The sequence below is a fragment of the Aquarana catesbeiana genome, linkage group LG07, assembly GCF_042186555.1.
Source record: "Aquarana catesbeiana isolate 2022-GZ linkage group LG07, ASM4218655v1, whole genome shotgun sequence".
Classification (NCBI taxonomy): domain Eukaryota; kingdom Metazoa; phylum Chordata; class Amphibia; order Anura; family Ranidae; genus Aquarana; species Aquarana catesbeiana.
This window is the reverse complement of record NC_133330.1, coordinates 295,459,900-295,473,278: the sequence shown is the minus strand read 5'-3', so window position 1 is coordinate 295,473,278 and position 13,379 is coordinate 295,459,900. Positions and strand designations below refer to the sequence as shown.

Here is a 13,379-nt window from a genome sequence, read left to right as displayed (position 1 = left end):
GCAATCTCCTCCGCTGAGCTGTTGTATTCTGATGGGGGGCGGCCCCCTTTGCCAGAACTCTCCGATCATCACTCTCTGCCATTGGCTGAGACGCTAATTGGGAGTCGGTCGGCTGCTTGTTTTCCAGGCCGACATACACACAGCGTTTTTTTTTAACCTGCCGTTGTCTCCCGACATTTGGCCCGTGTGTGCGGGGCTTTATGCATGGAAAGTTTATAAAATATAACTAGTGGCTGACCTTGTGTGGTTGATTTACTAAAACCTGAGAGTGCTAAGTCTGGTGCGGATGTGCACGGTGGCCAATTGGCTTCTAACTACAGCTTGTTCAATTAAGCTTTGACAAAAAAGAAAACTGGAAGTTGATTGGTTTCAATGCAGAGCTGCATCAGATTTTGCACTCTTCAGTTTTAGTAAATCAACCCCACTGCGGCCAGATGGTGCAATTGTTCGCAGGCTTGTGGAGTTGGAATAGGCCAAGATTGAAGTACCCGTTTGCATGTAGAGAATGAAAAATATTCCAAAGAAATATTCCTGTACAAAAGATGATTTTTAATCACCCTTGCTGTGTGCGATGACCAAAGACCTTCCCACACACCAAAATTAGGAGGGAGGGATGGTATACTGCTAGCCAGTAGTTCAACAGCTAGGCTAATTTTAGGTGAAAAAAAATCTGTCCACCATCAATCACAGTGTTGTGCACCCAGAATCCTCCACAAGGTTCTCTTGAACCTTACTTGCCCATATATACTGTACATGCAGTCATACAGTAGTTTTAGAGCTCTTTTTGTAACGGGAAGAGGAAAAAGTTGAAAATCCCTGTGTATAATACTACCACTTGTGCTGTGAAGGTAGCATTGTCCTCTAGGAAACCTCTACATGGCCAAATTGTAGCAGGGATGCTCAAATTGGATGATAGTACATTAGATTCTAGTCTAGGACTGTCATTTTTATTAACAGAACAGTGCATGCTAGCTACCACTCAAAATTAATTTTGTACTGGTCTGATTTCAGTAAAGTGAATTCACGGGGATTGCTACGAGCTCCTAAACTTTGCTAACCATTTTTCTTTGATCGAACTTAGAAATAGTTTTTCTGATTTTTTTTCCGGAAAACATACTATTTTCAACAGCTGGGATTTTTCCAGTCCTTGCACCCAAGTTTAAGGATTATTTTAGTAAACAGAGCAAAGAAGTCCAAAGGGCGATGTTGATGTGCAAAGTATATTGACCTGTAGTATTACCCATATATGCAACAAATTATACAAAATTTGAAAACTGTATTTTATTTGAAAAAATGGCAATTGTTTATGATGCATTGTGCTTAACCCCCCTGGCGGTATTCCCGAGTCTGGCTCGGGGTGGATTTTACATACCAAAAGCGGTATCCCCGAGCCAGACTCGGGCTTGCATCGTAGGATCCAGGAAGAGTTTACTTACCTTGTCCCCTGGATCCTGCGATGTCTCCCCGCTGTGATCGGCGAGCCGCTGTGTCTCGCTCGATTCACAGTGCCGAGCTCTGTTCCCTGCGAGCGTTGCGACGCACGGGGACGGAGTTCGGCGGTAAATTCAAAAGTGAAACACACAGTACAGATACAGCATACTGTAATCTTACAGATTACAGTACTGTATCAAATCACTACACATCCCCTTTGTCCCTACTGGTCTGCCCAATGTCCTGCATGCAGTTTTATATATATAAAACTGTTCTTTCTGCCAGGAAACTGGAGATTGTCCATAGCAACCAAAACTGTCTCTTTACATCAAAAGTGGCTTTAGACCAGCTAGAAAAAAGCGATAATAAATTATAATCACTTGCAGAATTGAGCGATAGTGATTTGTGGGGAGATCCGTCATCAAACACTAAAAGTAATAAAAGCTAAAATTCTGCAACTGAGCAAATTTCAGTGTTTTTGATTTGATTACATTATTATATAATTTTTATTATTATTATATTATTATGTGTTTTAATTATTTATAGTTATTTATTATATTATAATTTTTTATTTCGTTTTTCAAACTTTATCATACCCGGGATGTCTACTAGACTCTTGTTTGGACAGATTTAAGTGAACTATTCCTAAGAATTACAGGCCTACAATATAAAACGCCAAATTTCTGTGCAAAATAATGGTACCGCTTTCAGCACCTAAAATCTGAAATAATCATACCGCCAGGGAGGTTAAGCAAACTGAATGTCATTCAGTTAGGGTTTACACTAACTTTAAATGGGTGGTTCCAAAACTGCAGCTCTATAGTTGCATTTAACTGGCCGTTGGAGCACTATTCTTCCCACTGACATCAACTTTGGGGCACTATTCCTCCTTATAGCAGCTGTGATAGAGCACTATTACTTTCATTGACCATTGACAGGGCACAATTCCTTCCACTGACACCAACGATGGGACACCATTACTCCCACTGACACTATTCCCCCTTCTGATGCCATCAGTGGGGCACTATTACTCCCACTAATACCAATAATGAGGGCACTATTTCTTTCACTGGGGCATTTTTTACTCCCTGAGATCCCTAAACCTGGGACATTGTTAACTTCCATTGATGTAAGGGAATTTAGGTATTTTTTATTTTCACTGACCAAGATCTGGCTCCCCTAAGCTCTGAAGGACAGTCAAATGGCTCTTTGTTTGGAAAGTTTGAGGACATCTGCTTGAAATGGACTTACAAACATATCAGTGCAGCTTTGGACTAACTGTATGTGTATGTAACACTTTATATATTTCCTTTATCTGGATACATGTCTGTACATTTACATTTAGCTAAAGTAAACATGACACATTATCACATAAATTAAGGAAATGTCGCTGAAGCACAGCTCCCAATGAGGATGCACAGAGAGGTCATTATCTGCGCTCCATCTTCCACCATTTAATCAACCCCATACTGCTACTTACATAATATTACCTTATTACTGTTTATCTGACTGAATTGCAAAAAAGCTACTAAACAGCTTAAAAGGTTTTTCAACTGCACGGTCTGCTTTTTTTTCCCATGATAGCTGTTTATTTTTATCACAAATTGTCAAGGGCAGCAAAACCGGAAAAAAAAAAATAGATCTGGGAACATGTAGTATTAATGCTGTATTTGCATTTCAGTCCCAGCAAGTCAGTTCCATTGCTTATATTACAATCTATACCTTACAGGCAGATTATTGTGCTGACGAGTAATGTGCACAGAACACAGAAGGTACTTTAGCAATTGAATGTACTGTGAAAAGGTACATGTATGTTTGACATTTAAAAGAAAGCTTTTGTATTTAAATACATATTATTTATGTTCAATACCAAAATTAAAATGAACACTCTAAAATATTATATTTCTTTTTGCAGATGCAGATAATATATTAGATATTAATATATTTTTTTGTCTATGTTCAGCTAGAAGGTGCAGTATATCCTTCAGCTGCTGTGATAAAAATGGACCCATCTAGCAGACCCGCCCCCCCATCTCCTAGTGGGAACACCTTAATTAGGTCAGCCAGGCAGCCAAAAAACATGCAGGCAATGCTGGACTTTCTTATTAGAAAGCCAGACATGATTTTCAGACTATTGCCCCGTACACACGGTCGGACTTTGTTCGGACATTCCGACAACGAAATCCTAGGATTTTTTCCGACGGATGTTGGCTCAAACTTGTCTTGCATACACACGGTCACACAAAGTTGTTGGAAAATCCGATCGTTCTAAACGCGGTGACGTAAAACATGTACGTCGGGACTATAAATGGGGCAGTTGACAATAGCTTTCATCTCTTTATTTATTCTGAGCATGCGTGGCACTTTGTCCGTCGGATTTGTGTACACACGATCGGAATTTCCGACAACGGATTTTGTTGTCGGAAAATTTTATATCCTGCTCTCAAACTTTGTGTGTCGGAAAATCCGATGGAAAATGTGTGATGGAGCCTACACACGGTCAGAATTTCCGTCAACAAGGTCCTATCACACATTTTCCATCGGAAAATCTGACCGTGTGTACAGGGCATTAGGCTGGCCTTACATTATACTATCTTCTTATTCAATTTCCTTTAGATTTCCCTTCAACTATATAGTACAAGGGCCTGCCTACATCCACGGTGCATGCAAGTTGGTTGCACTACATAATTGCACTGAAAATCAGATTGCAGCAGTGTGAACCTAGCCTAAAGGTCATATATGCGCCATCTATTAAATGTTTATTGGTTGAATAAAGATCTTACATAAATGTGTAAAAAATGTAGAACATCTCTACACTTGTATACTTTCAAAGGGGTTTAATAATTAGACGAAAAACTATTATATTCTACCATAATTAGAACGCATAGTAAACATGCATACATCCAAACATTAAACCTGTAGCAAAAAAATGTTCACTTACACTATATGGCCATATTTTGTGGACATCTGACCATCATACCTTCTATATGTCCAAACATGTGTACACCCTTCTAAATGGTTGAGTTCAGATGTTTCCAGTGAAGGATTCTGCTATTGCTACAGCATACATACAAAAACATTTTCGAAAATTGTGCACTTCCAACCTTGTGGCAAACATTGAGTGAAGGTCCTTTTTCTTTTTCAACATGACTGTGGCCCTGAACTGGTTTGCACAGAGCCCTAACATCAACCTATTGAACATGTTTGGAATTAAATGGAATGGTGATTGTAAGACTGATCTTCTCATGCAACCTCAATACCTGACCTCACAAATGTTGATTTGGCTAATTGGACACAGTTTTCCATAGACACACTCCACAATCTTGTGGAAAGCTTTCCAGAAAAGTAGAAGCAGTTATAGCCACAAATATGGGGGCACTCCATATTATTTCCTTGCTTTTGGATGTCTACAACTATTTGGCCATACAGGGTACATTGTTGCCCTCTAGCAAGGCAGACTCTGCCTCCCTTTGCTGCTTTCTAGCATTGGCAGTAGCTATTCATACAGTCTGCAATGCCACAGCAGCACTGGGGTAGTGCTGAGAAGACTGGTGCTTACAACATAAAAGAGGCAGCCCGTGTCTTCTTTACAGGCCATCCAGAGCTAACTTTTGTTTGTTATGTTACAAAGCTTCCCTTTAAAAAAATGGGCTTTTGTTTCAGGAGTGAAATGTTTACTTTAATATAAACAGCTTTTATTTTATGCTGATAGGGCCTTTATTTTAGGCTAAACTGCATTTTTTTTTGTGCAAGGCTTTTGTTTTAGGGATAGTATTTTGAGAATTTAATTTTTTGTGTGTGTTTTGAGGGGGCTTACAGCTGAATTCTGGGATAAGTAAATAATGTCTAAATAGTTTTATATTTTTATCAGAATCTCGGTGTGCTTTGTGTGTTTCTTCCAGATCTGTGCAGTAATCCAGTGTGAAATTTTACCTTTTTGTAGAAGCTTGTAATCAAGACTGGTCACTGTGGCTCTTTCTCATTGTGCAGGGAAACTGGTCTTGTTTCCACCCCCCTTTAGTTTTCCACAGGCAGCCTGTAGTGGGTGGACCTGCTGGATCCCTCCCACAGCTCTCTCGGATGTTACTGTTAATTTAAAGCCTGGGTTTGCAAAGTCGTTTGGCGCACACAAAGTGAAATGATATGCTTTGTGGCTCTTAAGATATATATTTATATGAAAATCTTTCTGGAGTCAAGCTTTAAAGCGGTAGTAAACCTAACATGTGCATGCGTGGGAGTCAGGGCCATGGCACAGAGCTCTGAAGGAACGGCGCGGGTATCACCGGCTGCTGACTAATATATCTGCTGCTTACTAGAATATCTCCTAAACGGTGCATGTTTAGACGATATTCATTCAACCTGCAGGTAAGCTTTATTATAAGCTTACCTGTAGGTAAAAATAAAGTAACATTTACTACCACTTTAGTTCATTAGTTCATTAGCCATCTGTCAATTAGGCTGCATTTTGTTTGCATCACGCAAGAACAGTGTGCATCTAAAACGCTTCATATTATATCACTTACATTCAATGCAACCCCCTACTCCCAGAGATAAAATAAAAGTTAGACATACACTAGTTAGGCCTATTATCCCTGATTATAACTAAACTGCTGCTGGCCAATTTTACACTATTATATCATCTGCAGTATCTTTATTCTTGCAGTAAAGCCCCAGCCTCTTTTCTCCAGCTGCTGGCCAATTGTGCACAGTTGAGTATCATACTTTCTTGAATAAAACTTATATCTGTACTCTCTTTTTCCTAGTACATTCCAACAAATTCCCCCCCATGTGTAACAGCCAATTTTAGACTGCTATATCATCTGCAGTCTCTTAATTCTTAATGAGAGCTTATAGGCCATCAGCAAGAACAGGGGCAGCCATAGCTAACTACTGGACACTTTCTTTTAGCCGGTCAAAGCAGGCATATTAACGTTTGATGAAAAAGCTTGTGTTGTTGCTAAAACTACATGAAATAAAATTTTTTCTCAAACTTGAATAAAAAAGATTAGGATGCTGCTGCTGTAAGCCAAGCTAATTGTAAAAGAAAAAAATTAAATTTCACAGGCAGATATGCGCTGCCAGTGTATGCTGTCGCTGACACCGTCCGTGAAGATTATACTGTTTTTAATATTTCAAGGCACCCCTAAGTATATTACTTTGTATTTGTGCATTTTCAGTGTTGTCCTCAAAGCCTGCTGTACAGTCTTTAATTTTATTACGGTATTTATTTTTTGCATTGATAAATGCCGCCCAATGGTAGTGCTTAGCTTTATATGCCTTTTGTTTTACAGTAGCTTGCCTATTAGCCCTAAAAAATTGCCAACATTGCAGAATTTACTACCCAAAGGCTTGAATAGGGTTTGTCTTGAACTTAAAGTTCAGATTCACTGAATTATGAGCAAGATTCACCAAACCCTTGACAAATCTAACCTGGGCAGATTCGTTTATCACTAAATAAGAGGATCTGACGGGAGCACAGTTTAGTCTGACTGCATGGAATTGTACAATGATTATAAAGAAAAAAATTGTAAAGTTACCATGTAGCTAGTATTAGTAGCCAAGTTCCCAAGAAGTTCTTTAAGTATGTAAACAGTAAAAAAGGGAGGACAGACCATATTGGCCCCATAAAGAATGAGGAAGGACATCTGGTTACAAAGGATGGGGAGATGGCAGAGGTATTGAATTTATTCTTCTCCTCAGTATTCACGAGTGAATCGGGGGGCTTCAGTAACCAAAACTGCAGTGTTTATCCTCATGACACAACACAGGAAGCACCTACATGGTTAACAGAGGACGGAATTAAAATTAGACTTGAGAAACTTAACATTAATAAATCACCGGGACCAGATGGCTTGCATCCGAGGGTACTTAGGGAACTCAGTCAGGTGATTGCCAGACCGTTGTTCCTAATTTTTACAGACAGTCTATTGACTGGAATGGTGCCAGCTGATTGGAGAAAAGCCAATGTAGCACCAATATTTAAAAAGGGCCCAAAAAACATCCCTGGGAATTACAGACCAGTTAGCCTAACATCAATAGTATGTAAACTCTTGGAGGGGATGATAAGGGACTATATACAAGATTTTAGTAATAAGAATGATATCATTAGCAGTAATCAGCATGGATTCATGAAGAATCGTTCTTGCCAAACCAATCTATTAACCTTCTATGAGGAGGTGAGTTGCCATCTAGATAAAGGAAGGCCCGTAGACGTGGTGTATCTGGATTTTGCAAAAGCATTTGACACAGTTCCCCATAAACGTTTACTGTACAAAATAAGGTGCGTTGGCATGGACCATAGGGTGAGTACATGGATTGAAAACTGGCTACAAGGGCGTGTTCAGAGGGTGGTGATAAATGGGGAGTACTCAGAATGGTCAGGGGTGGGTAGTGGGGTCCTCCAGGGTTCTGTGCTGGGACCAATCCTATTTAATTTGTTCATAAATGACCTGGAGGATGGGATAAACAGTTCCATCTCTGTATTTGCAGACGATACTAAGCTAAGCAGGGCAATAACTTCTCCGCAGGATGTGGAAATCTTGCAAAAAGACCTGAACAAATTAATGGGGTGGGCGACTACATGGCAAATGAGGTTCAATGTAGAAAAATGTAAAATAATGCATTTGGGTGTCAAAAATATGAATGCAATCTATACACTGGGGGGAGAACCTCTGGGGGAATCTAGGATGGAAAAGGACTTGGGGGTCCTAGTGGATGATAGGCTCAGCAACGGCATGCAATGCCAAGCTGCTGCTAATAAAGCAAACAGAATATTGGCATGCATTAAAAGGGGGATCAACTGCAGAGATAAAACGATAATTCTCCCGCTCTACAAGACTCTGGTCCGGCCGCACCTGGAGTATGCTGTCCAGTTCTGGGCACCAGTCCTCAGGAGGGACGTACTGGAAATGGAGCGAGTACAAAGAAGGGCAACAAAGCTAATAAAGGGTCTGGAGGATCTTAGTTATGAGGAAAGGTTGCGAGCACTGAACTTATTCTCTCTGGAGAAGAGACGCTTGAGAGGGGATATGATTTCAATTTACAAATACTGTACTGGTGACCCCACAATAGGGATAAAACTTTTTCGCAGAAGAGAGTTTAATAAGACTCGTGGCCACTCATTACAATTAGAAGAAAAGAGGTTTAACCTTAAACTACGTAGAGGGTTCTTTACTGTAAGAGCGGCAAGGATGTGGAATTCCCTTCCACAGGCGGTGGTCTCAGCGGGGAGCATTGATAGCTTCAAGAAACTATTAGATAATCACCTGAATGACCGCAATATACAGGGATATGTAATGTAATACTGACACATAATCACACACATAGGTTGGACTTGATGGAATTGTGTCTTTTTTCAACCTCACCTACTATGTAACTATGTAGTAGTTCACTGAGCAATTTTACTTGTTGCCTGGAAGCTCTTTGTGAAGAATGCCTAGTTTATCTTGTTATCTTTCATTTGTCCTTCAGTGATCATAGTATTTATAGCTTTTCATTTATATAATTAGTTTTTCTATTACTTGTTATTACTTACAGCATTACAAGCAGACAATGAAGGCACGATGACTCAGACAATAGGGCAAAAGATGACTCAGGAGAAGCTTTATCTAATACATTTTGTTTTGCTTTGTTTGTTTTATGTAATATACTATAGCAACATATTTGCCTGCAAAAATAGATTTCGAGTAATTAATAAAAATAGTTAAGACTGAACTCCACAGATAAATTACATGTATAAAAGTTGTTTTATCTGTCAAATTTGTATTTATATCAATGTATTTATAGAAATAAGTAAAGTGCTGACAGACCCCCTTTGAAAAAAACTAAGACAAAAACATACAACCAGGCTTTAATATAATACTAGACTGTATATACACTAATCCTGGCAGGGACATATGATACCCATTTCTTTTTAACTGACCTATATAAATATATAATATATAATATAAACCTATATAAAAGTTAAAGTGCATTTTGGGGTAAATGCATGAAATAGAAGATAAACTCAGAATAAGCATGGCATATGTAATGTGGTCCAATAACAGCTCACGTCTCCCTTCTATGTGAAACTTTTTTTTCAGTAGATGCCAGTGGTTATAGCAGCCGTCTAATTCTTTTTTGTTGTATTTTAATATTGCCAGAAGTGAGGGTTACTAGAGGAACTACCATTAGAATTGACTTTATTTCCTTTTATTTTTTTAATTATCTTTATTGTTTAAAATACCATTATTTCTTCTCTAAACTAGAAGAACGCCAGATAGAATCTGATTGGCTACTTAACAAAACAGGATTTTTTTCTATATTTTGTAAGCTAGACAAGCCTTTTTCAACCAGGGTCTCGTGGAACCCTAGGGTTCTTCCAGAATTTGCTGGGGGGAGGGGGTCCGGGTGGGTCCGTGACCGATAATCCTATTAGCCATCTGCTCTGATCCCCAATTATGTGGAACCCTTCTCCACTGACCACCAATGTAAGGGAGTATTTCACTGACCATCAATGTATGCAGGTATATCTCCACTGACCACCAATATAAGGGGGACAGTCTCCCACAATCACCAATTATGTGGAGCCCTTCTCTACTGATCACTTATGTAAAGGAGTATTTCATTGGCCACTAAAGTAAATGATCCCTTCCCTGACTTCAATGTCTGCGTGTATACCTCCACTGACTATCAATGTAAGGGACTGTTTCACCTTTACCAATGTATGCAGAAATATCTCCATTGGCCACTAATGAAGGGGACCAGTTCACTGACCACCAATGTAAAGCATCACTTCACTCTATGTAGGCATATCTCCACTGTTTATTTTTTACTGGTGTTACTAAAGTATAATTTTGTTGTACAGAGCAGCCTCTGGTGTCAAATACAATAAGAGAGAGATTTACTAAAACTGGTGCACAGAGAATCTGGTGCAGCTGTGTATAGTAATCAGTCAGGTTCTAGGTTTTACTGTAAAAGTTTAACTGAGCAAGCTGAAGTTAGACGCTGATTGGTTACTATGTACAGCTGCACCAGATTCGTATGCTAAATTCCTTTCTTTATATATTTTCATTTCTCTGTTTATTATTCAGGCTAATGTATCATGAGCTAGAGATATAGTAATTATTATCATGGGGTTCCTGGAGACCTGAAAGTAACTTTAAGTATTCCTCTGCGCAAAAAAAGGTTAAAAAGACCAATACAGACTCTTCTCTTGTATTTTTAAACCTAAAATTTTCTGCTTACACTACATACAAGTTACAGTACATTTTATTCACACAGAACATCAATATGAACAAATAATAAGATTTACAGATCTCATCATGTGATTGATGCCGTGTTCCCACTTTAGACTTGAAGCAAGCAATTTATCATTTGTGTTGGCCTATCAGGGCTGTTAAATTTTTGCAGATGTCAGGTTATTTCACAAATATTGACACAGATATTGTTCTATGTCATTTTTCCTGTGCTCTTCCTATTCTGTTACATTGCACTATATAAATAGCTAACTGTAAATCTGTGTTTGCATTGCAGATAATTAGCACCATGGAACCTCAGGTGTCGAATGGCCCAACTTCCAATACGAGCAATGGACCATCCAGTAACAGTAGGAACTGTCCTTCGCCTATGCAGACCGGGGCAGCTACAGATGACAGCAAAACTAACCTCATAGTCAACTATTTGCCACAAAACATGACACAGGAAGAGTTTAGAAGTCTGTTTGGGAGCATCGGGGAAATAGAATCCTGCAAATTGGTGCGGGACAAAATCACAGGTACATATATGCCATTTACTAATAACTGTCTCAAGGATGTCTGCAGTCACAGTTAAAGTGCCATCTAAGCATATGGATAGCCTTGTTTTATATTAGTTTAGGGGAGGGGTTAAACCCCAGGCAGTTTATTTTTTGCTGCCTGTGTCCTTCTTTAGTGAGAAAAAATCTCTCCAAAGTGAGATGAAATCCCTTCTCAAACAGGTGTCCCTATTGGAAGATTTCTTCTCATCTCTTGTTGGTAAAAACTGTAACATTTCAAATTTCCCCTAACTTTTTTGTCACAGTGACCGTGGCCATCAGGGCAGTTAGAGAGGCTGATTTTTTGCAGTGGGAACATAGACAGTAATAAAAAATTGACAGAAGTTCTAAAGGCATATTGGAACTTTTGTGGCAGGCAAATTATCATCTAAAACAAGATCTCTAGGAAACATAGAGAAAATAATCACCTGTTCGCATGTGTTGCTCCCTTACTGGCAGAATGAGCAAGGCATTGCGCCATCGTGAACAGTTATGCCCTGTACACACGTCAGACTTTCCGACGGAATATGTGCGATCGGAGCTTGTTGTCGGAAATTTTGACGGTGTGTGGGCTTCATCGGACTTTTTCCATCGGAATTTCCGACACACAAAGTTTGAGAGCTTGCTATAAAATTTTTTGACAACAAAATCCGTTTTACGTCACTGTGTTCATAACGATCGGATTTTCCGACAACTTTGTGCGACCGTGTGTATGCAAAACAAGTTTGAGCCAACATCCGTCGGAAAAAATCCATGGATTTTGTTGTCGCAATGTCCGATCAATGTCCGATCGTGTGTACAGGGCGTAACACTGAAAAATGTTACTCAACAGCAATGTTGTAACGCCTCGCTCATCCACCGGCAAGGATGCAATGCATGAAGACAGGTGGGTATTTTCTGCCCTGTAAATCGATTCTGTAAATGGAAAGTTGTCACCAACAGCAGGACCACTTGTGTGCCATGGCACTAACCCTTCCATACCCTATTCAAAATAAAAATAATTTATAAAAAAAAAAGTTTGCCTCTCAAGTACAAAGTAAACCTCTGCTTTCCTTTGCTACTTCTTTTAATGCAGTGTGGTTTACATCTCCTACACCCCCATAAGCACAGCGATACCTGGTTCACATGGCAATTTTACTGAATGAAGAAGTTATCTCCTACGTTCCCAAGGTCAACAAAGACTACAAAAGATAGGATTTTTTTTTTTATGGTTTTGCCAATATTTTTGATAGCACCAAAAGAATGGGATGTTTATCTATATATGGTAGACTTAAAGGAATGAGATATCTATCTATATACAGTATTAAGAAAAGTTTGGCTAATCATAAAAATAAAATAAATTTAGGCATTCCAAAAAACAGGCTATTAAAACTGCAGTTTGTCATTAAATGACATTTCCAAGTTCCAGAAGCTGATCTGGTTGTAAGAAGGTAATAGGGTTAGCTATAAAATTGTAAGGCAGCAAAGCTTTTAGGAAAATTTTGTAAAAAACTGTTACACTTCAAGTAAAAAACATAATTTGCATTGCAGCCAATTTTATTCTAAAAACTCATAATGATTAAGAATGCTCTGTGCTGTCTGGAACCATCTTTTTAATGCATATTAGGAGTATATACTGCATATGCTACAAAGTGAATATAAGAGATGCACAGAGTTGATCTGTTGCTGAGCCCATTAGATTTATAAGGAGTATTTTGATTAATAACTTGCAACCCAAGGGCTGAATGGACTAACAAGCCTGTATGTGAGTTAATGTCAGCATGCTCTACTCTGCTCTATATTAGAGAAGGCTGGAGTGTCCAAGCATATTATTAGATAACAGGGTAAATGGAGGTGGTATGTACTGTATATTGTTTACAGACAAAAGCCCTGCTTCATCAAGCTGCAGGATGATTTAAATTGTATTTCCACTTTTGCAGTCAAATTTAAGAAAAACCCCACTATATCTTTGTTACGTGTTCCCATTCACATAGCATACCTAAAATTAATTTTTCAAAAATCTTACCTTTAAATATTTCTTTGGACCTTTGGGCAGGCTACAAAATACTCTAATCTAATTTAAAGTGAGTCTGTCACCAGGTAGACTGGAGACACTGAGATCCTCTCATTAACATAGAATGCAGGAACCCAGCTTCTAAATCTTTAACCCTTTGCAGGGACAAAACGTTAAATATAG

General features: G+C 38.9%; 1 protein-coding gene across 7 annotated transcripts in view; it reads left to right on the top strand.

Moving 5' to 3' along the window:
- Positions 1–13,379, top strand: part of ELAVL4 (ELAV like RNA binding protein 4) — a 151,978-nt gene that overhangs the window by 64,959 nt on the left and 73,640 nt on the right. For all 7 annotated transcript variants that reach the window (XM_073593569.1, XM_073593574.1, XM_073593571.1 and 4 more), the window contains exon 2: positions 10,945–11,185. In XM_073593569.1, the coding sequence (XP_073449670.1) occupies positions 10,945–11,185 (241 nt within the window). The remainder of the gene's footprint in view (positions 1–10,944; positions 11,186–13,379) is intronic.